Here is a 27,983-nt window from a genome sequence, read left to right as displayed (position 1 = left end):
TGTATTTAAAAGTACTTGCAATCCATCCATCCATCCATCGTCAACCGCTTATCCTGCGTACAGGGTCGCAGGGTGCTGGAGCCAATCCCAGCTGACATTGAGCGAAAGGCGGGGTACACCCTGTACAGGTCGCCAATAGTACTTTCAATTTTCATCAAAAATATATTTGGATGTTGTTTCATATACAAACTGTTAAACCTGCCTTGACAAACTGCTTATCATTTGTGAAATTCACTGCATTTGTGTGTGTGTCCCCTCCCACGGCAAAGTAAAATTCAGCAGGGAATTTTGTATAGCCAATCAGATGGCTCCTTCCTCTTTGGAGTCACCAATTAACCTACCTGCATGTCTCTAGAAGGTAGAGGAGGCCAGAGCACCTGGAGAGAACCCACATGAGGAGAACATGCATTTATGTCTAAATCCCAAAACACAATTGAATGCTTCTGTGCGCATTTATTAATACTGAGACTGATGACTGACTGAACTCCACATGATAGCAGCGGGGATCACCAAAGTGATCAGGGAAACATTTGACTAAAAGCCAAAGAGGTCAACCTAACAGATCACCAAAGTCATTTGGCAATCCATCCAATATTTGCTGAGGTTTATCAGTCTGGACCTAAGTGGTGGAAAAACCAACTGACAGAATAGACCAACATTATCTATAAAGACGTTAACATAAAAATATCAGGCTGCTACTTTAGGTCAGAAAAATCATACCACAGACAAGACGTGTACTCTGACTTACTGCACTCCCTATTCAAGCATATGTAACAAATACACTTGCAATAATACAGGATCACTGCTAACGGATTTTTTAAATATATTTTTTCCTCTACTTATTTACACTGAATTACCACAGACTAATTATTAATTATTCAGACAACATCACTTGTGTGTAAACAAAGCCTTTGTGGTTTTAGATCGATTTTCTAGAGGGCCACTCATACATTAACAGCAGGAAGGGCTGAGCTACATCAGAGATGATAAAAGTCAACGGCTAGATTTCTCCTCAGGGGCACACAAGCGGTAAGCAAAGAATATAAACAATGGTGTAGGCTACTTAGTGAACATGAATCTCATTCAATATTTACCAGACTTCATTTAATATGGCCGAGGATGGAGGATGTGCCAAAAGCGTGTGCACACAAATTGTGATAAGTTAATAAAAAACTGACACAATGACCTCAAGCTTGCCAACTTGAAGTTGAATTAAATCTGAAGCAACTGCAGTTATACAGTCTTCATATAGGAAAAGAAAATTAAAACAAGCGACGACACAACAGCCGTGGGTATAGCCATCTTGGAATAACACATTGATGCTCTCCAATCGGAAAAAAGGGAGGCTTTGCTGTTTGTCCAATGCATGAAGGGTAGCAGAATGAGTAAAGTGTTGTGGAGTCACAAGGGGGATGACAGAAAATGGAGAAATGTGCTTTACATCAGCAGTATAACAGCTCAAACATGCAGTTAAGGAGTCCATTTGTGGAACAATTTGCACCAAAGCACTTTACTATTGATTATAAACCTCAACCACAAAGCAGTCACATTCTCTGTGATATTTGAGTGAACCTGTGTTTCTTACATCAGCAAATAAGGACAGTTATTGATAGCCTAACAAAATGTTCAGAGTTGGCAAAAGATGGTTCATCAATATTAACCCAAAAATAGGTGTGCAAAGCTTGTAGCATCATACCAAAAAGACTGTATTTTTGTGCCAAAGGTGCTTCAACAAAGTATTGAGCAAAGGCTGTGAGCACTTTTTTTTTAATTTTTAATAATTTTGCAAAGATTTCACACAAACTTCTTTCATGTTGTCATTATGGTGTATTGTTTGTAGAATTTTGAGGAAAACAATGAATTTCATCCATTTTGGAATAAGGCTGTAACATGACAAAATGTGGAAAAAGTGAAACGCTGTGAATACTTTCCGGATGCACTGTATTATAACTCAGTAGGTCTGCAATGATGGTTTATATTTCACTCCTAAGCATGAAATATAAGAAAGTCGAGATACTACTGCAAATGCAATGCTGCTTATGTAAAATCTATCACAACTCAAAGAAAGCACTCCTTTATAACATTCTGAGCATTTAAAATTAGAAATATTAGCTGGCACACATTTCTTTTTGAAAGAAAGACAAAGTAATATTTAAAGACCTGGCATAGATGAATAAGGTGCAACCTTGGGTTTGCTGTAAACCTCATCAGTTGCACCACAACACATCATCATCTTCTTCTTTACGTTCCCTTGTCAGGTTTTTCAATGGTTCATTCACTTACTTACACGTTATCCCTGTTGCTGCCACGTCATGTTGTGATGTGATCCATGTTGCTTTACTGTCTGTGATGTCAGATTCATTTTCCATGTTGGTTATTGCTTACATTGTCATTTTGTTTTTTTACCAGCTGTCATGGGAGTAAAGTAGCGGGATAATGATGTTACACAACTACAGACATCAACGATCCAAATTAAACCTAAATGTACTCTAAGTGTTTACTGAGGTAAAAGTCATCGTATTAGAATTATAAAATGTTTTATTTACATCTAGACCTTGCGAAATATCATAATAACACAATCTGAGATCTTGCTCTGCGTGTTTCTGCTTTATGATTTCTTTTGATGAACTAAAGGGTGGCACTCTAAGAACCCATATGTCAAATGCATATTAATGAATGAGTTTCATGTATGTTGTGCTATATCAATTAACATTCAGAGAAGCCAGAAAAACATTTATTAATGGCAAGATGTCAAATTATTTTAAACGGCCCATTAATTTTAAAGCTGGGGCCCACATGCTATAAATAATAATAGTAGTAAGGGGGGCACTTTTTCATGACGTCTTTGACAATTAAGTCCTTAACAGGCATTGCTTTGTGGCAGTGTTGCCAGTTTAAAAATATGTTCAAAAAACACTGGTGCTCCACTCCAGTACTGTTCCCCTTTGAATCTGCTGAATCATTTATCAGGTACAGCCACAGTCTGCATAGCCTACGAAGCCAATGCAGTGTCACATTGACAGATAGGGGACTGTAGCAGTGGGGAAGACACAGCCTCAACTGCGTAGAGTGTGTGAGCTGCAAACAAACTAGACTGTTGGACTCCTCTGATGGGGGTGTTTCAAGGTTGGGAGGAGGCCAGGTTTTTCAACTTCGAACATAGCCTGGGTGGGTACTTATATAATATCATAAAATCATGAAAAATGCACATCACAATTTCACACAGCCCAATGCGACGTCTTCAGATTGCTTGCTTTGTCCGACCAACAGTCAAAAACCCAAACATATTTAATCAGGAAGCCAATCTTCACATTTGAAATGCTGTAAGCAGCAATGTGGTTTGCTTAGTTGATTATCATAATTGTTAGTAATCAATTTTCCAACAAGTTATCCAAATTAAAAAATAATATCTGCCATTTGCAGACATCTGCTTCCCCTATAAGCAGGAGGCAGTTACTTCGGACTAACAAGACCAGGCTTCTATCTGAATGAATGGAGAGAGACTTTCACTGGTCACCGGGACATAAAAACTGCATGTATAGAATTAGCAGTAAAAATCGCTAAATAGTTTGATGACTTTACCCCAACATAACGTTTAAAAAGTGTTTTTCCCCACAGGTTACACTTCTACTGCGCATGTGCGGTAGTAGTGACACATACGTAGTAGAGCCTTCCGTCAGTGGAACCACATGATTGAAATATGTTCTGTTGCCTCAGCTGTTAAAAGCAGGCTTTCTAGCGAGAGGTGTGGGATAACCGCCATCTTTGGTGTTACAGGCTCTCTCTATAGAGTTGTATTAAGGATTCTTAACGTAGCATGCCGCCTCAGAATGTCTCTGGTTAAAAAAAAGACTTAAAGTATACACTCATGCTAGCTGTAGTGGTGCTTTGAAATAAATGCTAACATGCTTAAAATGAACATTTGTTGTTGAGCTGTTATAATGTGAAGCAGCAGTTTGTGCTGATTAGTAGCCTTCATTTTTACTTTTTAAGCCCCCGGCATACTTGCTTTTTAACAATGCGTAGGCATAGACGTAAATGGTATTGTTCATATACTTGCCTGCGTACTTTGCATGTACCTGGAGGATTAAATGTGAATCCATCAATCATCTTCCATGACCACCTCCGAATTTGCACATCGTAAACAAACCAAACATAGCGACACTTGAAGAGGTTATGATTTTAATGAGACATCATAACATGATCTCGGTAATTGCAGACTAGTTCCAGGAGTTTTATAGTAAAGATCCCGCCGTAAATCTTTTCCGACATACTGCCCCCACGTTCATGTGCTGAATTGTATCTCGCAGATGCGTGGCGTTAATTTTTGGAGACGTGCACAACTTGCGCTCCAAAGGAAAGCAAAGTTAAAAGGAAGTATATCCAGGGCTTCAAATCCAGCAACCAGTTTCAGCAGACAGATTTTTGCAGCTGCTGCCCCCATCCCTCCTCCTTTTCCTTCTTTAACACTGCTGAGAGATTCAACTCTGTCAGAATGATCAGTCTCTCTATTCCTACTCTGGGATTTAGCGTTTGCTTTAATTACATCTGGTACAGAATGTGAAGTATCTCTTTTTGAGCTAAAGCTCTCACAAGGCTGTTTCTATGTTTGTGGGATGCAGTGTAGATTTTTGTAAAAACAAATGACTCAGCTTGGGTGGTCTAGAGTATCTATTCTTGCCTTTCCAGGGCATCCAAGTGGTCACATCACTGCTCTGTTTCCATTTGTCCAGCACTTCCTATCCCCTTGTTGTGGGATGAGTATGTCAAAAGGATCAGCTGCGTGCTCTGGTGTTTTCTCATGTGCAACATATTGCTTTTACTCGCCTCTGAAAGGAATTAGGTCAGCACATGAAACATTCATAAAAGATAGGCTACATGATGTGTAAATGACAGCTTAAGTCATGTAGTTCCCCCCAACATGCCTGGCGCAGTTGCTGGGTAGATCTTTGCCTCTGATACACACACATAGATAACTGTCTGTATTTCTAAAAATAAAGCATATTATGGCATGTTCACAACCACGCTCAGGAGCATGCACTGTTACTACAAACCTGTGACTGCAATTCTTGCATGTTAAACTTCATAAGGACACTAAAACAAAAGGGTACAGATACAGAGCAGCATCCATTTAAATCTATAAAAGGCAGTGTTCATCAAAGCACAAATCATGGACATAGAGAGCACAACTGAGCAACTAGTCCTACTGTATGTGTGACACCCTTAGACATCCCAGATTGTTTAGTTGTTGGGGGAGGGGAGACTGTGTGCGTGTGTTTGTTTGTGTGTAGCGGGGGAGGGGTAGTACAGTTTGCCATTTCTGTTTGTGCTACCATTCAATCTTGTCTGTACATGGAGAAAGAAACTATCTACTCTATTATCCAAAGAAGGTAAAAATCAAGGGCAACTGGACTTGGTTGAAGATACTAGAAGACAATTTGTCCATATACAGTCTATGGTTTTGTCCCCATCTTCAACCAGTCCAGTTGCACCTATTTTAACTTTCTTTGTATAACTATGACCTGGATCACTGAGAACCTTCACAGATATCTAGTTTTTCTTTTCCCGTTCTCCGAAAGGGAAAACTGTATGGGCAGAATTTTGTGCGACCAGAGACCGAATTTGTTTTGTTTAACTTGAATAAGTGAATTTAAAAACTGAATAGCATAATTTGAAATTGAATGTATTAGTTTGAAACTGAATTCCAATAAACCTGAAACTGAATGTAGTATTATGACATTGAATTCAGTTGCACTGAAACTGTATCTGCTCCTACCTGAAACATATAGTCCTCAAAATTCAAATTCAGTATCTGAATTCAGATTCAATCTTAATTCAATTTCAAAGTTTTACCAAGACACAGATCTGAGTCCTGGAGGAAAGTGCAGATGCACAGAGCTCCTTTTCAGCCAATCAGCGCTTTTTTTGTGTGTGTACTGTGCTAACCATTTTACAAAGAGGATCAGTAACAGTTCCAACTAGGATTCCCTTCAGACTGAAGCGTAAGGATGGGCTGATACAGATTTCACACTTTGAACCTGTAAGTTTGGCTATGTTGCTTTACTGTTTATTTTGTATGTTAGCCTATTGGCATGCTTACGTTAGCATGCTCAGTGGCTAATGTGTCCTATTGTACACACTATGAGCAGTGTTGGAATATTTTAATACTGAAGGACAGTCAAAAGAAATTGTGTGAACGTAAAGCCTTAATTATAAAACGTCTCTGGAGAGAGTGAGAGAAACAGTGTAGGCTACCGTTAATCAGAGCATTCACAATAATCACTTAAAATCAGCTGGGAGGCTTGTAGAAACAGCTAAATGTACTGTAGCCTATATTCAAATACAGTAACATAAAAAGTTTAATAAAACAATGAATATCGTTATTTATATAGGCCTGTACATAGGCAATATCCGCAGTACATCTTATGAATTTGCTCTGTGGTGAATGTAAACTGCAGCAACAAGTGATGTGGTTATTATCATCCTTAATTACAAAGTCTGATATTTGGGAAACTGTGTCCATCTTTACTACGCTTGAGCACCAAGCATCATCGATGTATCTAGGTCTCTGTACAGATATGGGCACAGAAGTCTCTGATTTCCGTTTCTTGGCCAACCTGAGCCAGCCTTAAGTCCAAGCTGGGTTAACACGGCTCCTATAATGGCTCTCTTGCCTCTCCTTATGGGCATCATGGTACATGCTGTCCAAGCTGCTTTTGCCATAGCATAACTCCCCCCTAAGTTAAAATAAAACTTTCAAATAATAATAAGAAATAGTCTCTATCCACAGCTATCACCCAACGAAGGCTTTAAGCAGGTGTCAGCTGGAGCAGGCACTGTGCACACAGCTTTGGGGAGATAAGCTGCACCATTCTGCTGGCTCTTCTTATACACTTATCTCGTAGCCACAAGGTAATTAAAATTTGGTGAACGTCCCACAGTGCAACTCAACAGTTCGCTTGGTGTTATGCTAGTAGCGGCTAATGTAGCCTCTAGCCACAAGTCTCAAGAAGAGACGAGGTCCAGTAAGCTCACTTCTTTCCAACTTCTCATTTTCAACCCTAATTGACTCAAGTGACATCACTTGAGCCATCTGAGCAGACTTTGTGTGGCACAAAAGGCTTTTTTCCCACATATCCAGCAAGACTTCAGAGGACCTATAAACTGACTTTCATGAGCAAAATCAGTGCAGTTCCTCTTTAGTAGTAGTAAAACATTTTTAGGTCAGTGGGGTTCTGTTGGGAGAATTTGGACTCTTGACCACATTATTTCTACAGTTCTTGCTTCAGCCAATCATGTATCTAGAGTAAGTCTCCTACATAGTGGTGTTTATATCCTTTCAATACATTGGTAGAGAATGATGTCATGTTTTGTCCTACCCATGTGCTGCTCCCTGGGGCCCTGTAATCAGTAGCACCCGGGGACATCTCTGCATAGTGCATAACGGCCATGAGAGATTCAAAAGGTGCTTTTGAATTAGCCACTGTACCACTGTGTCTTAAGCAAGGGTAAACTCACTGATGGAACAGCCTATTACCACCTCAGTAAACTCACATTTTAATTTGTAGTCCTAGATTAGAGTCGATCACATCACCATGCTGTCCTTGATCACTGCTTTTAGATGTTCCACTTTTGAAATAGATATGAGATCCAAAAAACTCTGAGGAGTTGCTGCTATCTGTTCCAAAAATACCCACGGGGGGCATGAAGTTAAGCAAAATTTTAGTTTTCTTTGTGGAGATTTCTGTTCTCCTCTGACTGACTTTCAAAGGATTTCAAGGCTTCTTCTGATGCTGCCTGCACAGTGTTCATCCCTGTCTCACAGTCTGAGGCTTGATTTGGCATAAATTGAATATTCATTTAAAGCGCATCTCACCTAAGTCTAATTTAAACTCATCTTAAACCTTGCAGTATAGTGCTGAGAAATCTTCTTGACTCCTTGTGACATTGACAGCTTACCTCATTTTTGCAACATCTATCCATCTGTCAAGTAGAGCCCTCTTGTGGCAGTTTTATTTACTGATGCACTTTCAACTGCTCTTGACTCCACTTTGCCGCATTTTCTGACCTCTCCTACTATGCAGGTGTTTAAGATGCCTTTCAACAATTCTCCAGTCTCATCTCTGCTTGGTCATTGGCTCCTCAATTTAAACATTTGGTAGCACACAAAGAAATTTAGGAGCATAGTGCAAAATGTTCAAGTAACAGTTTATTAACAAACATTTTATTACATATTACATACAACAACCTAAGTACAGGCTTTAAAATATTGTCAAAGCTTTTTAATATTGAAACCTTTTTTTAAACTGGTCATATGATGCTCATTTCAGGTTCATCTTTTAATTAATTAATTGTCTTAATTTATTTTGGGGCTGTACCAGATAAGGTTTACATGGTTTCATTTTCAAAAAACACCATATTTTGTGATACTGCGCATTGCTGCAGTAACTCTTTTCATCCTGTGTGTTGAGCGCTCCGTTTGGCTCCGTGAGGCATCTCACGTCTTTTCAAACAGTGTGTTTGAAACACAAGTGTTTTTGAGGGTGTGCCACACTAGCCGCAAGGCAAGCATTATGATGCATGTTACATAGTAGCCGTGTTTCCATCAACGTTTTTTAATGCGCATTTTGAAGTATGGCATTAGAAAAGGTTGGAATGGCAAAATTCGAAAAAAAATCCTTAATTTCGCAAAAAGGTTTTTACGCTCACTTGAGGTGGTTTTTGCCTTTGTCGAAAAAGAGTAAAAGCGTTAAATTGGAGATGGAAACACTTTTTCCGAATAAGTTCTTACGTAGCGAGCTTGTAACTCACGACTGATCAGCCGTTTCTGCTGTCGGCGTCTTGCCCGGTTGTGCAGAGTTCTGCATGCCTGCTGAGAATTTCATGCACCTCGCGGCTGGTAACGCTCATTTGTGCTGAGAAAAGAGGTGGATACAAATCTTGGCAGGTAGCCTTCATCATCTGTTCTGCCGAATTATGCATTCACCTCCTTTTCAGATACTTTGCTCTGCACACTGATCAAATGGGGCTATCACCGCATATTTTTGCTGAATGCTACTTCTACTGAGTGTAATAAAATATTAACAACTCTAAATGTTCCTAAAATACATACTTCGAATCATTTATAACTATTGGCGAACCCCACAAAGGATTTTATAGTGTTTAAAAACATTATATGGAGGTGCATGCAATTCTCGGCATAACACCAGATATTCCCATAATGTGCGGAAAAATGGCTGGTAGCAACTTGCCGCTTGAAACACATTTCTGAGGACCTCTCTCCATTGTTCTAAGATCAATGGCCATCAGGTTCATGCGACTGGTTTTGTTTCTGGTTTGGAACCCACACGTCATGTTTATTACAGCCATGTGTAACGTCAACTACTGACGTAACTATGCTTGCTGTAGCCTGGTTCATTCACTAACCGGCTGATGGAAACACATTTTGTGATAAAATTTGCGTGACAATTTGATGGAAACATGGCTAGTGACGCATATAGGTTACAGAAGGAAAGGCTGGGCTAAAATCGAGCTGTTTTCAAGCAGTTCAGAGCAGAGTTTTCTGTGGGAGATGGGAACTCCCTCTGGGGTGGACTTTGGGCTTTTTCACTTTGCAAAACTATTAAATGCACAAAAAAGATAACTAAAAGCAATAAAGGAAAGAGAAAAAACCCAAAAGCATAATATGACCTCTTTAAATTTGACACATTGAAAACATCTTTTAAAACATTTCACTGATCACATTGATGAGTGAAAAAAAAATGTACCACAGAAACCTCTACTGTGATTGCCACATTGTGGCTTGTGGCATGTGGGAGTTTATAATATTTTTGAACCACGGACAAATACATGATGCACCAGCACCACCCAAAAAACCCACGTCATTTATGTAAACAAGGTTACTGAACAATATTTATGACAATCATTTTTGTCAAATATATGTAAAATAGTACATATATTTATATATAGGGGAAGGTGTTGGTCTGGCTAGAAGGGGCACATATTGACACAATGGCACTGGCATTCTGGCTCTGGCTAAATCTACCACGAGCTGACAACATACCAACAAGTGCCCAAGCCAGAGAGGGCGGCACATACAGCCTGTGAATACCGCAAATGGGCCTCTGTGAAAACAGCCACAAGATCCAGGAAGAGCAACAATGAGGAAAAGAAGGTCAAACGCAACAACATTGTGATTCCATGTGTGTCTGGAGTATGGAATGCTGAAGATGCCAACGATGGTCGCTCAGACTTGGCCTCAGGTGGCTCTAACGACCTTAATGATTGAGACCCCTTACAGACATCGTTATGTAACTTAAGACTTTAAAATAGTCAGCTCTGACTGTACTACGTCACCCGACACAGATGGGTTACATTTGAGTTAGTTGAAAGCTCAGTGCGTCTCATACGGAACCTGGAGAAATAAATCTGAACTACCCCTTTAAGAAACAGCTATTTCTGTGGATCTCCAGTGTGGCGATGATCGTGATAGGAACCTAAAACCATTCTGCTAATCTGCTCCACCTCAACTCCACTGGTGTAGACAGGGGTGTGTGTGTCCCTTTTTCCTAAAATCAACTGAAAGTGAGCAGTTTGTTGTTCAGATTGTTGATTTTCTCCCAATATTACGTCTCATTGTTTGAAATCTACAAACAGCAGTCTGATGTAGGTGTTCTCCACATGTGTGAGAATGGCATCCTCTGTGGATGACTTGGTTGTGAAAGCAAACTGGTGAGGATCCTCGGATGTTGTTCTTAAAGTGCTTCACCAGAATGGGGGTAGAGCCACAGGGCGGTAGTCGTTTCGACTAGACACTGCAGACTTTTTAGGTACACGGACGATGGTGGCTGTCTTGAAGCAGGTAGGAACCCTCTTCTGTGACAGTGATAAACTAGCTGACTGGCACGTTGTTGTACACAGCCAGGGATATTATCAGGCCCAGCAGCTTTACTAATATTTATTCCCAGCAGGAATCTTCTCACATCTGCTGTGGAAACTGACGGTGGCCGGTCTTCAGGAGGAAGAGCGGACTTTACAGCTGACTCTAAGTTTAGAGGATTAAAGCAAGCGTAGAATGTGTTTAGAACATATGGCAACATGGCCTCACACATGGGCACTCCTGCTTTTGTTACCTGTGATGTTTTTGATTGCCTGCCACATATCTTTGGTTTTGTTGGCGGAGGTCTGTCTCCAGTCTCTGCTATTGCTCCTGCTTTGCCTCCTCTGGCGGTGCTTTATGCTTCCTTATCACTTGACTGAAAGGCATCTTTTTTGGCCTAGATAGAGCCCTCACCACTCCATTCATTTAGGTACAAAAAAGTTCTGAGATCTATTTGATTAAAATCACCAGCTACGATAAAAAAACATCCGGTTGTTGTTGTTGTAATATCTCAACTATTGGATGGATTGCAGTGAAGGTTTGCACGGATGCTCCTGTTGCCCCAAAGTCTACTAACTGTGGTGATCCCCTGACTTTCACATTTTCTGTTTTTAGTGAAATGCTATTGGATGGATTGCCATGAACTATGGTACAGACATTCTTGTCTACCGTAGGCTGAATTGTAATCACTTTGGCGCCCCTCTTGCTTTGTCATCTGACCATCAGTTCAATATTTTGATTTGTGGTTCGTGAACAAATACCTGCAAAATGAATGACAGCCCATCAGCCTCAGCTGTACTTTTTGCACTAATTTGCAAATGTTGGCACGCTAACAGGCTTAACTAACATGGTAAACATTATACCTGCTTAGCATCAACATCTTAGCATTGTCATTGTGAGCATGTTAAATTTACATTTGGCTAAAGCCCCACTGTGTTTAAGAACAGCATCACAGAGCTTCTTCTTGTGGCTATAGACTCATGGTCGTGTTTATATAGAAGTTACAGGAATATTGCCTTCTAATCGAGCGGAAAGAAATTAAATTTACTGGAAAAGTAGGCCTTCTTGCTTTTATACATCAAATCATACAAATATTTGTGCATCACTTTGCTAAAGGAACATACTTTATGCCTAGGGATCCTACGCTCTTCCCATTGGCTCACAGACCTAGATCCATGGATGTGAGGTCTGCAGTCGGACCCTTCTCAGTATTTTGGTGATTTACCAGATTAAAATCTCTAGACCCTCAGTATTATGACAGTGCTGACATGGTGCTTTCAGTATTAATAACAGTAACAGTGAGCAGGCATAGTAGTTGTTAGCCTTTCCTGATCAGCTTCCAGACCATAGTCGGGGAGCACAGTGGAAATTTCCTTCCACGCGGAAGTTGATTCTTACTTCGGGTCTAACCTCCTTCACTTTTCCAGCAGTTATGAAGCAACAGATACTTTTCTTGGCCTTGAGAAGCTGCTTAATTAACTGATGCACTGTAACCTACACACTACTTTAACTGCTAAGCTTTTTCATCTACTCCACCAGTCTCTCTCTCTCTCTCATCATCAGGACAGTCAGCTTCACAACTGTACTGTAGAAGGATACTTGTTGTCAAAGTGCTTATTAGGGCAATAGAAACAAATCTGTATTGTGTACTATTCATTTGGAAAAGTTCATTACATTTAAAGGATTAATTACAACTAATTAGTCTTGGTTTTGTTGTTTTGGCCATCATTATTGATTACACTGTATATAGTAATTGACCCTTCGCTAAGCCACGCCCTGAATTCACATGGCTGCGCTCCATTGACTCCAATACACTCGTAGTAGCTTTCTAGCTTTTTTTTGGCTTTGTTTTTCCAAGAAATGGACAAACGCTGTTCCTGGGGCACTTACATTACAGTCATTACCCAGAGAGGTTGAAAGGGGAAGTACGATTTATTCCCTTTCCAAAACCTCAAACAAATCCAGAAAAATTTAGGCTGTGGCTTGTTCACAATGTAATGTTAGTTACCAAACGCTACCTAACTTACCACTGAATGTAACATTATAAAGGCCAGCTGTTTTTGCTTTTTAATGATTGTAATAGTGAACAAAGACCTACCCAGCTTTACAGCAACAGTGTTAATCCTTACTATTGTTGTCCTTTATCTCAATCGTCACGTGACGCGGTGGTTCACTTTTACTTTGTGATCGGAAGTTGGAAAACAGTGGGAATGAGAGTGATGTGCTAAAAGATGCTAAAACACTCATTCATAGTATGCTGATTTGCTGAAAGTGACATTCAGTTTTAGATATTGACTATGAGTTAACCTAAAGCCAAACCCATTAACTGGGTATATCTTGTATAGTAATTATAACAAAGGTATTGCTTGTTGAAACAACTAACAACTAATGTGGATACACCCAACTGGCAGACTGTAAAAAAAAAAAATGGAGTCAATCTGCCAAGTTTTGTTTGCAGGCGCATTTAGTGTCACATTGCACTTTTGTCCTGATGAAAGAAATGAATATTTGTTTTGCTGGCTACAACATATGCCACATTGCAGCATGAGTTCCACCTTTGGGCTACAATGTTATGGCTGCACAATGTTCTGCGTCATCTCTAACAGAGCTAGAGATGTAACCTGGCCATAAGGTGGCTGCTTATCACCAGCTCCAAATGAAACTATCTACAGAAGTCCATTGAAAGACAATTTAATCTATAGCACAGTGTTCCCTGGTCTGGCAGGCATCTAAGAGGCAGTGGGGAGCTAGCATGTAGAGCCAGAATAATTTCACATTTATCGCAGCTTTTATGAGGGATACAGTATAATGGATGTTTCTGGTTTAACAAGAGGATCTTATTCTTTAAAAAAAAAAAAAAGGTCATCCTATAATAATAGCAATCTAAACATGAAAGTAGCAAAAACAATCACTTTTAGAGGATGTTCATTGATGATACACAATTGCCCAGAAGAATGACCTTGCATTCCTGTTTCACGGCTGCCAACTGCAGAGCTCTTGGTGCTGGACTGATTATAAACCTTGCTGTCCCCAAATCACCTGGAAATATGTCCAGGTTGAAAAATACCAAAGTTTTCCTTTAAGTGAGTGCACAGTCTCAGCACAAGTAACCAGTGATTTTCCTGTTTTGGTTGTAGCGACATGCTGTCGAGAATCTACTTATGTTTCCTCCTATATGATTATCAAAGATCATGATGGAAGAAGAAGTCAGTGCAGTTGGTTCACTGGAACACTGCTGGGCATGATAATGCCACCATTAGAGAGCTGTCGCTCCATCCTTTCTCCCCAGAGACAGTTCTTCAAGTGCCAGGATCAAAGCCGCAGTAAGGGTGTCAGGGCTACAAAAGGGTTAGCACCCAGCAGAGGGGATGGAGGGGTGGGGGAAGGCAGGTGGGTGTTCACTGCTGCATTGCCCAAGCCCTGTCTGGCTGATTCTGCACTGGAAACGCCAGCTTTGGCTGAAGTCTGCTACGGCGTTTTAGGGGGATACTGGTCAATTTTATATGCACTTTAAAACGGTAATGAACAGTATATCACAGGCCAATCCTGCCAGTGTTGCACATATACACCATTGCTGTTACATAACCATGACAACCACAATAACGTGACAAGCACTGGATTTGAAACCGGGGGCATGAACACAACAATATCAGCTGTTGGCAAGATAACTTGAAGATCCTTTCTGCTGTATTGCTGTGGCCCTCGTATCTGAAGATAGCTGGTCCTGAAATGGTCTGATGTACAAACATTACACACAAGTGAACTCCAAGGTGTAGGGCAGTTTATGTGCTATAATATGAAGACATGTATTCTGTCTCGTATATTATAGCTACTGCAATCCCCACACGTCAGACAATGATCAACTTGAAATAGTCCCTTATTTGTACAGATACAACAGCTGTGCCGTCTCAGCTTCACTTATTCTGCTGCCACTGTGTTGTGAAACCAGAATCTACAGTACGTGGGTGACGAAGGCTGGCAAAAAAGCGATGTTGAGGCCCTGCCAGTTAAAATGAGTGATTCATCACATTTTTTAAAAATCGATCCACCGTTCAATACCTTTCAAAACGTGATATTGTTGAGCAAGGATGAATGTCTGCCCAGCTTTTCTCAATGCGACTCCAATCTCACAGATAAACATGATTCACAGTCGAGGTGGCATTTCACTTTGAATGGCTGGCTGCTGTACATCACCCAGTGTATTGGGGGGAAAAAACGACCAGTCAGAGCAGACACACACACACACACACACACACACACACCCTGTCGGCTCACAGTTGGAGAGCTAACTGCTGCCTTCTGCCATTTGGATCACCATGGAAACAGCCAAATACACAGCCAGCACTACCATCAGCTTTAACTCACCATACTGCAGTCCATGTGTGATGGCAAGTTACATTCTATCATCCCATGCTGTAAAAATACTGGGCTATTTCACAAACACGAGAAAAAAAAAAGGATCATAAAAATACATGAGTGGCCACTGTCAGTGAGCATATGGGTCTGTAAATCATCAAAATCAGAACATCTATGCGTGCTATTATGGACATAAAATGAATAACCCACTGAAAAGGACTCCTTAACTGCTATGACACCAGTTGGACAATATCTCATATGTTGCATGACACAAATTTTCACGAATCATTATGTCATTGCGAATGAGCAGTTTCACATATAGGCTACGGCCTACAGCACAGCAGTGAGTAGCCTACATGTAGGGGACAGTAAATGACGCACGTTTACAAAACAACTAACGTTTGTGGGATAACTACAAATCCACAGCGGATGTGATCGGCTGCAGGCGAGCCCTGCCATCGTGACGTGTTTTCTATCCAACCACCGGCCAAAAGCGCAGACTAATGAGCAGATGACAGATATCCAACATGCGTTTAGCCCTCACCCCTCCTCTTACCTGCTCTGTGCGCTTCGCCCAAGCGGACCTCGGTGATGCTGCTTGGGTCACTCTGAGATCTCCCCCGCTGCAACACGCATTCCTCGTCCAGCTCGTCCGATGATGCCATGGTGAATAAACATGTACAATGCAAGACTGAAAGGTGCAATCAACCGTCACCGGCATCAAGTGGTAGAGCAGATTGTATGTGGTTGGACTGCTGCAGCTGCAGCTCCTGGTACCCGATAAGCAGCAGTGTTAGGGAAATCCATAACGCGCGCAGCATCACGCCACATTCAAGTGCTGCTCGTAAACCCCTACTTCAAACGTCTGTATTCGACTTGACTGAAAATGCCCTGGTGTTGCAAAGGAGCTTCAGATTCATAACTTCGGTGTAACACAAACCTACCTTTGAATAATTTCCCAAAAGTTGTTAGTGACACATCTCACCAACTGCAATTACAGTGATGCTGCCGTGGTGACAGAATACGACATCAACTAGTCACTGCACTGTTTGGAGAAATAGGCTAAATCAAAAACTGAAATGGACCCAACAATGTCTTACATCTTCAATATCTACACGTGTAGGTTACTGCTCATGTTTCTGGATGGAACAAGGCTCGTATTTTCGTGCTTTGATGGTTCCCACGTGAGGCCAGCCTGTAAAGCAATATGTCCTATAGTCATTGAAGGCATCGTTTGATTCATTTACAGTGTAACAAACCTGGAGCCTGTTTGATACAGTCAGTGAGCAGCATAAGGACCAGTAACATGCACTGAGCCTGAGCAAATTCTTCTGATATGCTGACGATTCTTTGCCTAACCACTTCACTAAGAGATCTAGGTGTTAGGGGGGGAAAGGAAGATTGCCATGCTTAGTGAGTGCAGTGTTATCTTCGTGCAAAGCAGCCTACTTTTTTCTTTTTTTACCTCAGTCATAGTTCTGTCAAAGGTGCATAGTGTTGTTTACGATCAGAGGACATTGGCTGAGATACTAACCTACTAGGTGTTATAAACAAATACATTTAGCAGAAATAAACAAATTATCTGGTACAGTAAAACATAAAGGGCAGAACAATATATTTGGACCCAGCTAGTGCTACTGCAAATCCAATGCATTGTTAGCTATGCTACAACAAAACTACATAGGCCTACTAGCAAACCACACTTTCACAAATACTGCAGTGACAAAATCCATCATATACAGAAGGCTATGCTGTGAAGAAAGAATGTTTTCAAAAATAGACGTTAATAGATTATCTTTATCAATTAACAAAATGCAAAGTGAGGGAACAAAGGAAAAATCTAAATCAAATCAATATTTGGTGTGACCACCCTTTTGAAGGTGCTCAGGTGAATCTCAGAAAATTAGAATATTGTGGAAAAATTATTTTTTGAAAAAAAAAAAAGGTAAAAACATTCATATATTCTATTTATTACAAATAAAGTGAAATATTTTAGGCCATTTTGTTTTAATCTTGATGATTACGGCTTACAGCTCATGGAAAGCAAAAATCCAAATCTCAAAATATTAGAATAAACAATGTTGGATACAGAAATGTCGACCTGAGTCTGGTTCAGTACACACAACCACAATCATGGGAAAGACTTCTGCTTGACAGTTGTCCAGAAGACACTCCTGGCACTTCCTCCACAAGGAGGGTAAGCCACAGAAGGTCATTGCTGAAAGGGCTGGCTGTTCACAGAGTGCTGTATCAAAGCATGTTCGTGGAAAGTTGACTGGAAGATTAAAGTGTGGTAGGAAAAGGCGCACAAGCAACAGGGATGACCGCAGTCCAGAGTCAGTGCAGCAGGAGATTTTAGAGCTTCATGCTTCCATCTGCTGACAAGCTTTATGAAGATGCCGATTTCCTTTTCCAGCAGGATTTTGCACCTGCCCGCAGTGACAAAATGACAACCAACAACAAATGGTATTACTGTGCTTGATTGGCCAGCCAACTCGCCTGACCTGAAGTGTCAAGAGGAAAATGAGACACACCAGACCCACCACTACAGGTGAGCTGAAGGCCACTATAAAGCAACCTGGGCTCAGTAGTGCCACGGGCTGACTCCGTCGGGGCCAGACCGTCACTTCCGGGACTCCTTGTTCTTTAAGATAGTTCTCAATGACTTTCGCTGTATGTTTACATCAGGTAACAACATCTTAACAATCGTATTCCTCTGCTATCTGTAATTCAGGCTAATGTTCAATCCTTGAGGAATAAGATTCACTAGCTACAGGGAAATGTCAACCATCTAAGATATTTTAGGGAAGCCAGTCTCATGGCATTCACTGAAACCATGGCTAAATGACTTGGACATCAACTGTACTTTGTCTATTAGCTGCTTTGGGGCTAATATCCAACTGGATCGGGACAGTGACACACAAATCATTTGGAGGGGGGGTATGTTTGTACATTAACTGCAGATGGTGCAGTAATGTTACTGTGCGTGAGAGGCTGTGCCTTCCTGACATAGAATTATTGGCTGTTCTACCTCCCGAGGGAGTTCCTCCAACTAGTGATGGCCAAATGAAGCTTTCTGAAGCATTATTGCTTCCCAACACAATTGTGTCAAAAATGGTTCAGTCGAAGCTTCATCATGAGCTTCATTCAGAAAATGCACAGCACCATCTGCTGGTGAAGATGTAGCCTAATGCAACAAAGCTGACAACCACAAAATGCTATTTCTGCTGATACGTTAATACCAAACCCAGAGTAAAATTTATCGCACTCCTTGGTTGCGGTTTTACAGCTCAGGAGAAAAAAAAAAAATTGTGATCCTCATTTCAGCCTTAATTGTAGTGTTGTAGTTACGACATGTTTCTCATATTTTGGTCCTAAAATTCACTAGGCTAAATGGGTGAGACAAAGCAATTAGTAGCAGGAATCATAATTGAGACTTCAATGAGATACCTTGTTCGGTGTCATTAATAGTAAATGTTTTCTCTTTGACAAAAAAATAGAAACCCTGAGCAGGATTTGAACCCCGGACTTTTTACTTGAAGGGCAACAACTCTGCCACTTCACCATCTAAATGCAAGATAGTCAAGTGATTGCCTTTAAATATAGTACACCTTCCCTTTACCTCAGAAAAGTTTAAATACTTAATTACCATAAAAGATGTCAAAATTCTACTCAAGTGAAGGTGTAGAAGTATTCCATAATGAATTTAGGTATGACGTTGTGTCAAAGTTCTTGCGTGCATTCTGTCCTTAATAAATTAATCTCTAAATATCAGTGGTTGGTGTTCAGTTATGCTGGCTGAACAATCAATAAATTGGAAAACATGAAATTTGAAACTGCATTATTTTCAATGTTGAGGTTTTTTATTCAAGAACTTAATTTTCTCTACAGTCTTTGGTGACAGGCAATTTTTAAAATGTCTTTTAAACAACTTAACATCCAGCTTTGACAAATATTCTCTACACAAAACAACAATCCAAACACTATAACCTACGGTTTCTCCATCGTTTGGCTTCACTTTTATGGGAATACCGCCCTCCAAGATTCAAATCTTTCAAAGCCGGAGCGGCCTGTCAAAGCAGTCATGTGTTTCACTACCTGAGTGAACCAGTGTGTTTGCTTCAGACGTCATTTTAACGTCACTAGTGACGTAACGATACAAGCTCTGAAGCAGTGGTTCGTTGAAAGGACTTAACAAGTTTGAAGCAAGCATCGGAGCTTCAGTGTCAGATGCAACATCACTACCTCCAACTATTGTTTCCGTTTATATTTTACATTCGCCCCAAGGCTGATGCCAATTTGGCTGCTAACACCATTTTTAAAGTGACTCAGAAATTACAATCCTTCTCTCCAGATGCTCCATATATTTTATTTGAATCCCTACAATCTATAGAATCTTTACCCAAACATATGTTTCAGTGTCTTTTGATGGCAATCCTCTGAAAATTGCCATGTTTAAAAAATGTACAGGTTATAAAAAAGCTGTTAACAGCACCTTCAGTACGTTTCCACAGATGCCAGCCCGACGTGACAGTCTGTACCACACAGTGTTAGCATGCACTCTGTAGGTTGAACAGGGCCTGCCAGCTGACCAGAGAATGGGTTCAAACTAGATAATAGTACGCTGCCTGAATGCACACCAACTTCAGGCTTGCTACGGGGAGCAAACAAGCTGAGAGGCCTGTAGTAAAGGTTGCTCATCTAAACAACAAAGACCAAATGAGAGATTTGGGTTTATGTTGTTATCATTGTATTATGTCAGTACTTTCCAACTAAAAACTTGCTGGATTGTAAAATATACATATTTACTATCACAGATGACGCAAGCATTCTCTCCATGATAGGGATTCAAACCCTTGATGTGCACAGTGTATTATTGATGACTCATTTCCTGAACATTGTCCAACCTTGGTCCACTGCCCTGTCCAAAATGTGCCGTTTGTGTGGCTGACACAACCCAGATGTCGACAGACCACCTGAGCATGAGTCACTCCCCAGATGTTGTCACACACTGCCACCCATTGGCCGTTGTGGAAGATCTCCACTCTGCCAGAGCAACGGCTGTTGGGGTGGACCAGCCTCACAACATGGTGATGTGGGAGCATGTGTGGATGTAGAGTCTGATTTTCCAATTTCTGGTTTAAGTGAAAGCAAAATCTCTGTCAAAGCATGTGGAAACACCAGTATTGAGCAAAAGCTCCATTTGATTAATATAACTGTACTTCATCATTTAATCACTGGGCTCCTTTTTTACTTGTTTATAGTGGTGAATAGTCTTGGCACAAACTAATGCCTTAAATGTATATTTGCTTATGGTGGTGGATGAGGATGCTCATTTTATATGGTGCAAATTAGAGTTTAGTTTATTGTAAATGTGGTTTATTGTTGTACCAAATACAGTATGTCCGTTCTGTATGGTATCAAATTAGTGCTCAGATATAAGTTTCCTTCTTTATGTGAACAATAATAACTGCACACAGTATATATTTAGTTTTACAAATGACGCCAGCATAGTCTTATTCTCCACAGTTGTGGGACTAGTTTCACCTGAGTACTCAACATTGGACCAGATGTAGTTTTAAGCTGCGTTTTGACCAAAAGTATCTCTTTTCGAGGAACTAAAAGGCTCCTTCAGCCCATAGTTATGTGTGTTTCTACCATGGTCTAAAGACCTGCAAAGATTAGTCAAATTAACTAGCTGACGTAGGCTATACGCCGTACAAAGCAATTAACAGGAATCGTTATTTAGTAACCACTATCCATGAGCAAAATTTATAAATGAACATCAGGTTTGATTGGAATATAATGAAAAACTATAGGCCATGCATGACCATTAAAACAGCTTTTTTGTGTGGGAGTATAATGGAGAGACAGAGAGAGTTACAAATTTAATAACAAATTGGATAAAGCCATCAATTTCACCAGATAAGAAACACAAAATAAAATCGTGACAGTTTGGAAGTTTTTTAAAACAATTCCAGCTGATTCTAGCAGGCAAGTTCAACCTCAAAACATTTTGCACTGGTTTGCAACGTTTTTGGATTGAACGACATGTTTCCTGGCAACGTTCTGCAATGGGCTTTGAGGTATGTTTTTTTCTGTTTGGTGGGCGTGTCACAGGTGTTACCCAATCAGCTGCGACAAGTTTGTAAACACAACGGTGTTAAAAAGGCAGGAAAAAGCAGTGGGCTTGCGGACACCACCGTTTCTGTTGAAGAAAGCGTTTTGCTACGTTTTGACGGGGCTGAACTGCCCAGCTGCAGCACTCATGTCTATATCTGCCTGCCTTTTAACAAGCTTTATTACCGGTTGTCAGTAATCAGCTTTCGCAATTTTTTTTGGAGAAGAGGAGACCGACTTCTCTAAACTCTAAACAACAACTTCGGACCCAGTAATTAGCTTAACTTTATCAGCTGCAGGCTGACTGCTGTTTCCGAGCAAGACATTTAATGTCGATGTACAATCTCAGGTCATCAGCAAAACTTGTGTGTGGCTATTTTTTGACTGTTGATTGTGATTTATGGTTTGCAAACAACGGTGAAAAAAACAGGAGCAGTAGTATGTACTGTACTTATGTACTGTAACTCCAGATTCTATGAGTATAGGCACAGCCCTCTAAGGCCATCGCTATTGGGTTTACCCCTATGCACTCCTGCGCGGCACTGAGAAAAGTTGTCTACGCCCACCCATAGCCTGGGCCTCTTCTACGTCCGCACCTTACACAACGGTGAAACCTAGCCTTTGGCTCCCATAGTGCCTTTTCTTCAGGACTGAGAACCAAAGTCCAGGGAGGCCTTCAACTTAGAGGGCTGCGCCTAGACTCATAGAATCTGGAGTTACAGTACATAACTACCGTTCTATTTCGTATAGGCTTCGCCCTCTAAGGCCATCACTATTAGGTTAGAGGCAAAGCAGGATGAGTCAACGTCTCACTGGCCCATAGGTTACCACCAAGCACAAACCAACCTGCCCAGAGTGAACATAATAAGCCACCCAGTCCCCTGCAGCCCGCGGCATTGGTGTCGACATGCGCAGAAGCACCGATGGCGTGACATGGGAGGCAGCGGACCCACCCATGTGTATTAGGAGGGTAACCGGATGGGGGGCCCTGCAGCTGTACAGATGCAGGCAGGGTTATGACAGCGACCGCACCAGCTGCACCCAGAGCAGGGCCAGCGCGAGCAGCGGCCACTCCCTCCACTGTCCTGTGGGAGAGGGCGCACCATACACTCAAAGGACAATCACTTATACATTACACTCAGTACTGAGTGAGTCAGTGAGAAACATCCCGCAGGTAGTAACGGACGAGAGAGCACAGGAAAACCAGGAGTCCACCGTGCAGAGAGATGCCTCTCATGGAGTGCGCCCTGATTTCGTGGAGCGTGTCTGTGAAATAGCCTCACACAGCCAATCAGACAGGCGCTGCGCTGACAGGGGAAGCCCCTTGGACTGTTCCCTGTAGTGCGCAGCCGTGCGCGCCACGTAGCAGGACAGCACGTGCAGAGGAGGTGGGGCGTAGCTTCGTCCTCAGACCCGAGAGAGTAATCACCCGCGACTGAAAGGAGCTGGTGATGCTCTTAGATATGAATGCAGGATTGGGGCGCAGGACAGTCAAGCTGCTGTCACCCTGGATCCTGAGGCACAACGGAGCCACAGAGAGGGCAGCCAGATCGCTGACCTCTTGGCCGACGTCAGAGCCACAAGTAAGGTGACCTTGGCCGAAAGGAACTCCAGGTCCGCCATCTCCAAAGGCTCAAAAGGGGCTTAGATTAACGGCCGTGAAACCAATGCCAAATCCCACTGTGGAGCAACAGGCCGTGACACCGGACTGTGCCTCTGCACCCCCTTCAGGAAACGCTTCACCAGCAGGTGAGCGAACACCATCCTGTCACGACGAGATGGCGGTAGCGTAGGTTTTAACTGTACTGAACGCCAGACCTCTGTCCGTGAACAGCTGGAGGAACGAAAGCACCCCCGGCAGAGGACAGGCCACTGGGTCCATCCCTGGTCCAAACATCAGCGTTGGAATGCCGACCATTTGGAGGAGTAAGAGGACTGAGTAGAGGCGGCTCTTGACTCCTGGATGGTGCACACCCCCTCACAGGAGAGACCTAGACCCTCCAGGTGCCGCCTGGACCCACGGGGTCTGACCCGTCAGCAACCGCTGAAGGCAGGGAAACCAGGACATGCTCATGCACTCCGGAGCCACCAGGATCACCGCCATGGCTGAAACCTGTAGGCGGTCCAGGAGGCGAGGGATCAGCTGAACCAGCGGAAAAGCATACAGCAGCCGGGGGTCGTCCCGCGAGCTCAGTGAAAACCACAGGGCACACTGAGCGTTCTCTCGGTTGGCAAACACATCCATCAACGAGCTCGGCTGTCTGCACCACCAACTCGTCCTGGGACCGTGCCAGCAGCAGCAAGTCGTCCAGTTAAAACAGGACCCTGATGGGAAAATAAATCTCACATGCTGATGCATACACACAGAACAGACCTGCCTGCGTGGTGACGTGCTGTGGTAAGCATATTGACTCATTTCAGTTTCTGGTGCTTGTGCGTTAGTAGCGTGTTTTGCTGTTCTCGCTAAATACCAGTTAAATTTGTTAGATTTGTCATTACAGCGGCCAACTGTCCGCTAAACACTTATTCTTACAGTAGTTTTGTCTAAGCACTCACAGCTCTTTCCATCTTTTAGTGACTTTCGTTCAATCTCATAGTTTTCGAAGGTCTTGGTAGCCAACGCTACCGTACTTTAGCTTAGCCATTAGCGACTTCAGCTTAGCAGCTAGCGATGGCTTCTCCTTCTCCTTCTCCCTCTCGCTCTCCTACTTTCTCCTGCTCGGTGTGTCAGATGTTCAGTTACTCCTCTGCCTTCTTTAGTGGTAATGGTATGTCAATCAAGGGTAGTTTATTTGTAGACATGGAGGCGAGGCTCAGTGATTTAGAAGTCCGGCTCCGCACCTTGGTAGATCAGTCGTAAGCTACTTTAGCTAGCCAGTTCCCGGTAGTCGTGCGGACCAACCTGAGTTAGCCTCCGGTAGCCGTCCCCCGGCATCTCCTGAGCAGCCAGGAAAGGGTGGCTGGGTGACTGTCCGAAGGAGGAATAGTCGTAAGCGTTCAAAGCCCACGGGGCACCACCAACCTGTTCACGTTTCTAGCCAGCGGCCATAGTTAACTGCATCCCTGGGGCCAAAGCAGGCGACATTGAGTCTTATTTGAAATGGCTGGCTAAGGATAAACGTAAATACAATGAGATTGTTAATCATGTCGGCGGTAATGACTCCCGGTTACGCTAATCGGAGGTCATTAAGATGAATGTTGAGTCGGTGTGTACATATGCAAAAACAATGTCGAACACCGTAGTTTTCTCTGGACCCCTGCCAAATCTGATGTCATTTCGCTGCTGGTTGTTGAGGTGCTGTCCAGCAAACGATGTGGGCTTTGTAGATCATTGGCAGACTTTCTGGGGAAGACCTGGTCTGATTTGGAGAGACGGCATCCATCCCACTTGGGAAGAAGCAGCTCTCATTTCTAGAAATCTGTCCAAGTTTGTTAGTGGACCAAATCCATGACAATCCAGAGTGAAAACCAGAAGGCAGAGTCGCAGTCTAACACACTTCTCTGCTCCGCCATTTCAGGAGTTACCTAGTCCAAACCCTATTGCGATGGTGTCTGCCCCCCGACCATTGAAATTATTTAAATCAAAGGCAAACAGGAGAGGAGCTGTGCAATGAAGCCTCGTAAAAATTAAAACCACAAATGCAATAGTGCAAAAGAATAGGAGAATTAAATCAGAGCTCTCTCCTCTAAAGGTGTCCTAGTAAAATAATTAATATCAGATTATAATATTGATTTATTTTGTCTTACTAAAACCTGGCTGGGTGATGGAGAATTTGTTAACCTAAATGAATCCACCCCTCCCAGTCATTAATACTCACATTCCTCGAAGCACAGGCCGAGGAGGTGTTGCAGCTATCTTCGACTCTGGCCTACTAATCAGCGCTAAACCTAAACTGAACTAAAACTCATTTGAAAGCCTCGTTCTTAGTCTTTCACACCCAAGTTGGAAATCACTGCAACCAATTCTATTTGTTGTAGTGTACCGAGCACCTGGTCCAAATTCTTATCTGAATTTGCAGAGTTTTGTTAACTTTAGTCCTTAAAAACGGACAAAGTTATTATTCTAGGGGATTTTATTATTCATGTGGACGTTGAGAATGACAGCTTTAGTACTGCGTTTATCTCTGTTAGATTCAATTGGCTTCTCTGAAGAGTGTTCATAAACAGACTCACTTTGTTTTTTGGGTTTTTTTTTTAAACCACACAGTGTTCCCACAGAACCCCTTAATATCTTACCACCATCTGTCTGAGAACTTTTGAATTTGTATCACCCCTAAACTAGTTCCCAATTGACCAGTGTATAAAATAAGCGGGCAACAATAGAACACGCTGTACAAAATATAACCTACAAATTTATTTGTATAAAATAGACATGCAAAGGGTTAAAACAAGACTGAGGCTAAGATAGTTAAAAAGAGAGTTCAAATGGGGGAAACTGTTAAACGCAACTGCAGTTCGTCGTGGCTGGGTGACGAAGACTGAAGAAGACAGAAGACTCTTGAGCCTAGTGTGTGGCTGGTTAAATAGTTTGCAGATGGATGTCATGCCCAAGCACACCTGTCTGCCATTAGTCCATACCCATGCAATTAACCCAAGTGCAAAACCACACCCACCAAATGCACACTCTAAGTGCTCACCCCTCACACTACCACTGCACTCAAAATTGGCTGATACAGGTCTACCCCGTTACACACACGAAAATTCTCGTTTAATTTGGCAAGATAGTCTTAAAATATATAGGAAGGCCCTCCGTAATGCCAGAGCATTATTATTATTATTGTATTACTTGTCATTAATAGAGGAAGATGGGAACAACCCCAGGTTTCTTTTCAGCACTGTAGCCAGGCTGACAGAGTCACAGCTCTATTGAGCCATGTATTCCCATAACTCTCAGAAGTTACGACTTCATGAACTTCTTTAATGATAAAATTCGAACTATTAGAAACAAAATTCACCAAGACCTGCCCTTAACAGGCACAGACTTGTCTCTAAACTCAGGAACCTCAGAAACGGCTATAAAACCAGATGTAACTAATTAACTTCAATAGTTTCTTCATCTAAACCATCAACCTGTCTCTTAGACCCCATCCCGACTAGGCTGCTTAAAGAAGTTTTACCCTTAGTCAGCACTTCTTTACTAGATATGATCAATCTATCTTTATGGTTATGTACCACAGTACTTTAAAGTAGCTGTAATTAAACCTCTTCTGAAAAAGCCCAAACTTGATCCAGATGTTTTAGCTAACTATAGACCTATATCTAACCTTCCATTTCTCACTAAGATCCTTGAGAAAGCCCTCGCCAAACAGCTGTGTGACTTTCTACAGAGCAATAGTTTATTTGAGGATTTTCAGTCAGGATTTAGAGCTCATCATAGCACAGAGACAGCACCGGTGAAAATTACTAATGACCTCCTTATTGCATCAGACAAAGGACTTGTCTCTGTAATGGTTTTATTAGATCTTAGTGCTGCATTTGATACCATTGACCATCATATCCTATTACAGAGACTGGAACATTTAATTGGCATTAAAGGAACCGCTGTAAGCTGGTTTAAGTCCTATTTATCAGACCGATTTCAGTTTGTACATGTTAACAATGAGTCCTCCATACATGGACCAATCCTCTTCACGTTATACATGCTTCCTTTAGGCAATATTATCAGGAAACACTCCATAAACTTTCATTGTTATGCAGATGATACTCAATTACATCTATTGATCAAGCCTGATGAAACTCAGTTAGCTAAACTTCACATGTGCCTTCAGGATGTTAAAACCTGGATGACCTGTAATCTTCTAAATGTTAAACTCACATAAAACTGAAGTTATTGTTCTGGGGCCCAAGCACCTCCGTGACGCATTATCTGAAGATATAGTTTCCCTGGATGGCATCGGCCTGGCCTCCAGCACCACTGTGAGGAATCTTGGAGTTATCTTTGATCAGGACATGTCGTTTAAGTCTCACATTAAGCAAATTTCAAGGACCGCCTTTTTTCACCTACGTAATATTGCGAAAATCAGGAACATCCTGTCTAAAAATGATGCAGACTTCTAGGCTTGATTACTGCAATTCCTTATTATCAGGCTGCTCGAAAAGACTCTTCAGCTGATCCAGAATGCTGCAGCACGTGTTCTGACAGGAACCAGGAAAAGAGATCACATTTCTCCTGTTTTAGCTTCTCTGCATTGGCTTCCAGTAAAATCCAGAATAGAATTTAAAATCATTCTTCTTACCTACAAAGCTCTTAATGGTCAGGCACCATCTTATCTTAAAGAGTTCGTAGTACCTTACTACCCCACCAGAGTACTGCGCTCCCAGAATGCAGGGTTACTTGTGGTTCCTAGAGTCTCCAAAAGTAGACTAGGAGCCAGAGCGTTCAGCTATCAAGCTCCTCTCCTGTGGAACCAGGTTCCAGTTTGGGTTCAGGAGGCAGACACCATCTCCACATTTAAGAGTAGGCTTAAGACTTTCCTCTTTGATAAAGCTTATAGTTAGGGCTGGCTCAGGTGAGTCCTGAACCATCCCTTAGTTATGCTGCTATAGGCCTAGACTGCCGGGGGATTTCCCATGATGCACTGAGCTCCTCTCTCCTCTACTTTCTCTCCCTCTGTATGCAACCTCATCC

The 27,983-nt window shown here is 42.0% G+C and overlaps 1 protein-coding gene across 2 annotated transcripts in view; it reads right to left on the bottom strand.

The window, feature by feature from the left end:
• LOC123956866 (phosphatase and actin regulator 3-like) overlaps nucleotides 1–27,983 on the bottom strand; it is a 43,854-nt gene that overhangs the window by 13,799 nt on the left and 2,072 nt on the right. Inside the window, exon 1 of one of the 2 annotated variants that reach the window (XM_046029357.1) lies at nucleotides 15,792–16,018. The exons of the other annotated variant lie outside the window; for it this stretch is intronic. Coding sequence (XP_045885313.1) covers nucleotides 15,792–15,900 — 109 coding nt within the window. The 5' untranslated portion in view covers nucleotides 15,901–16,018. Of the gene's footprint in view, nucleotides 1–15,791; nucleotides 16,019–27,983 lie in introns of those variants that run through there. 2 annotated transcript variants of the gene reach the window in all.

The sequence above is a fragment of the Micropterus dolomieu genome, linkage group LG18 (assembly GCF_021292245.1).
Source record: "Micropterus dolomieu isolate WLL.071019.BEF.003 ecotype Adirondacks linkage group LG18, ASM2129224v1, whole genome shotgun sequence".
NCBI classification, from domain to species: domain Eukaryota; kingdom Metazoa; phylum Chordata; class Actinopteri; order Centrarchiformes; family Centrarchidae; genus Micropterus; species Micropterus dolomieu.
The sequence above is the reverse complement of the archived record's forward strand: the minus strand, read 5'-3'. Positions and strand labels throughout refer to the sequence as shown.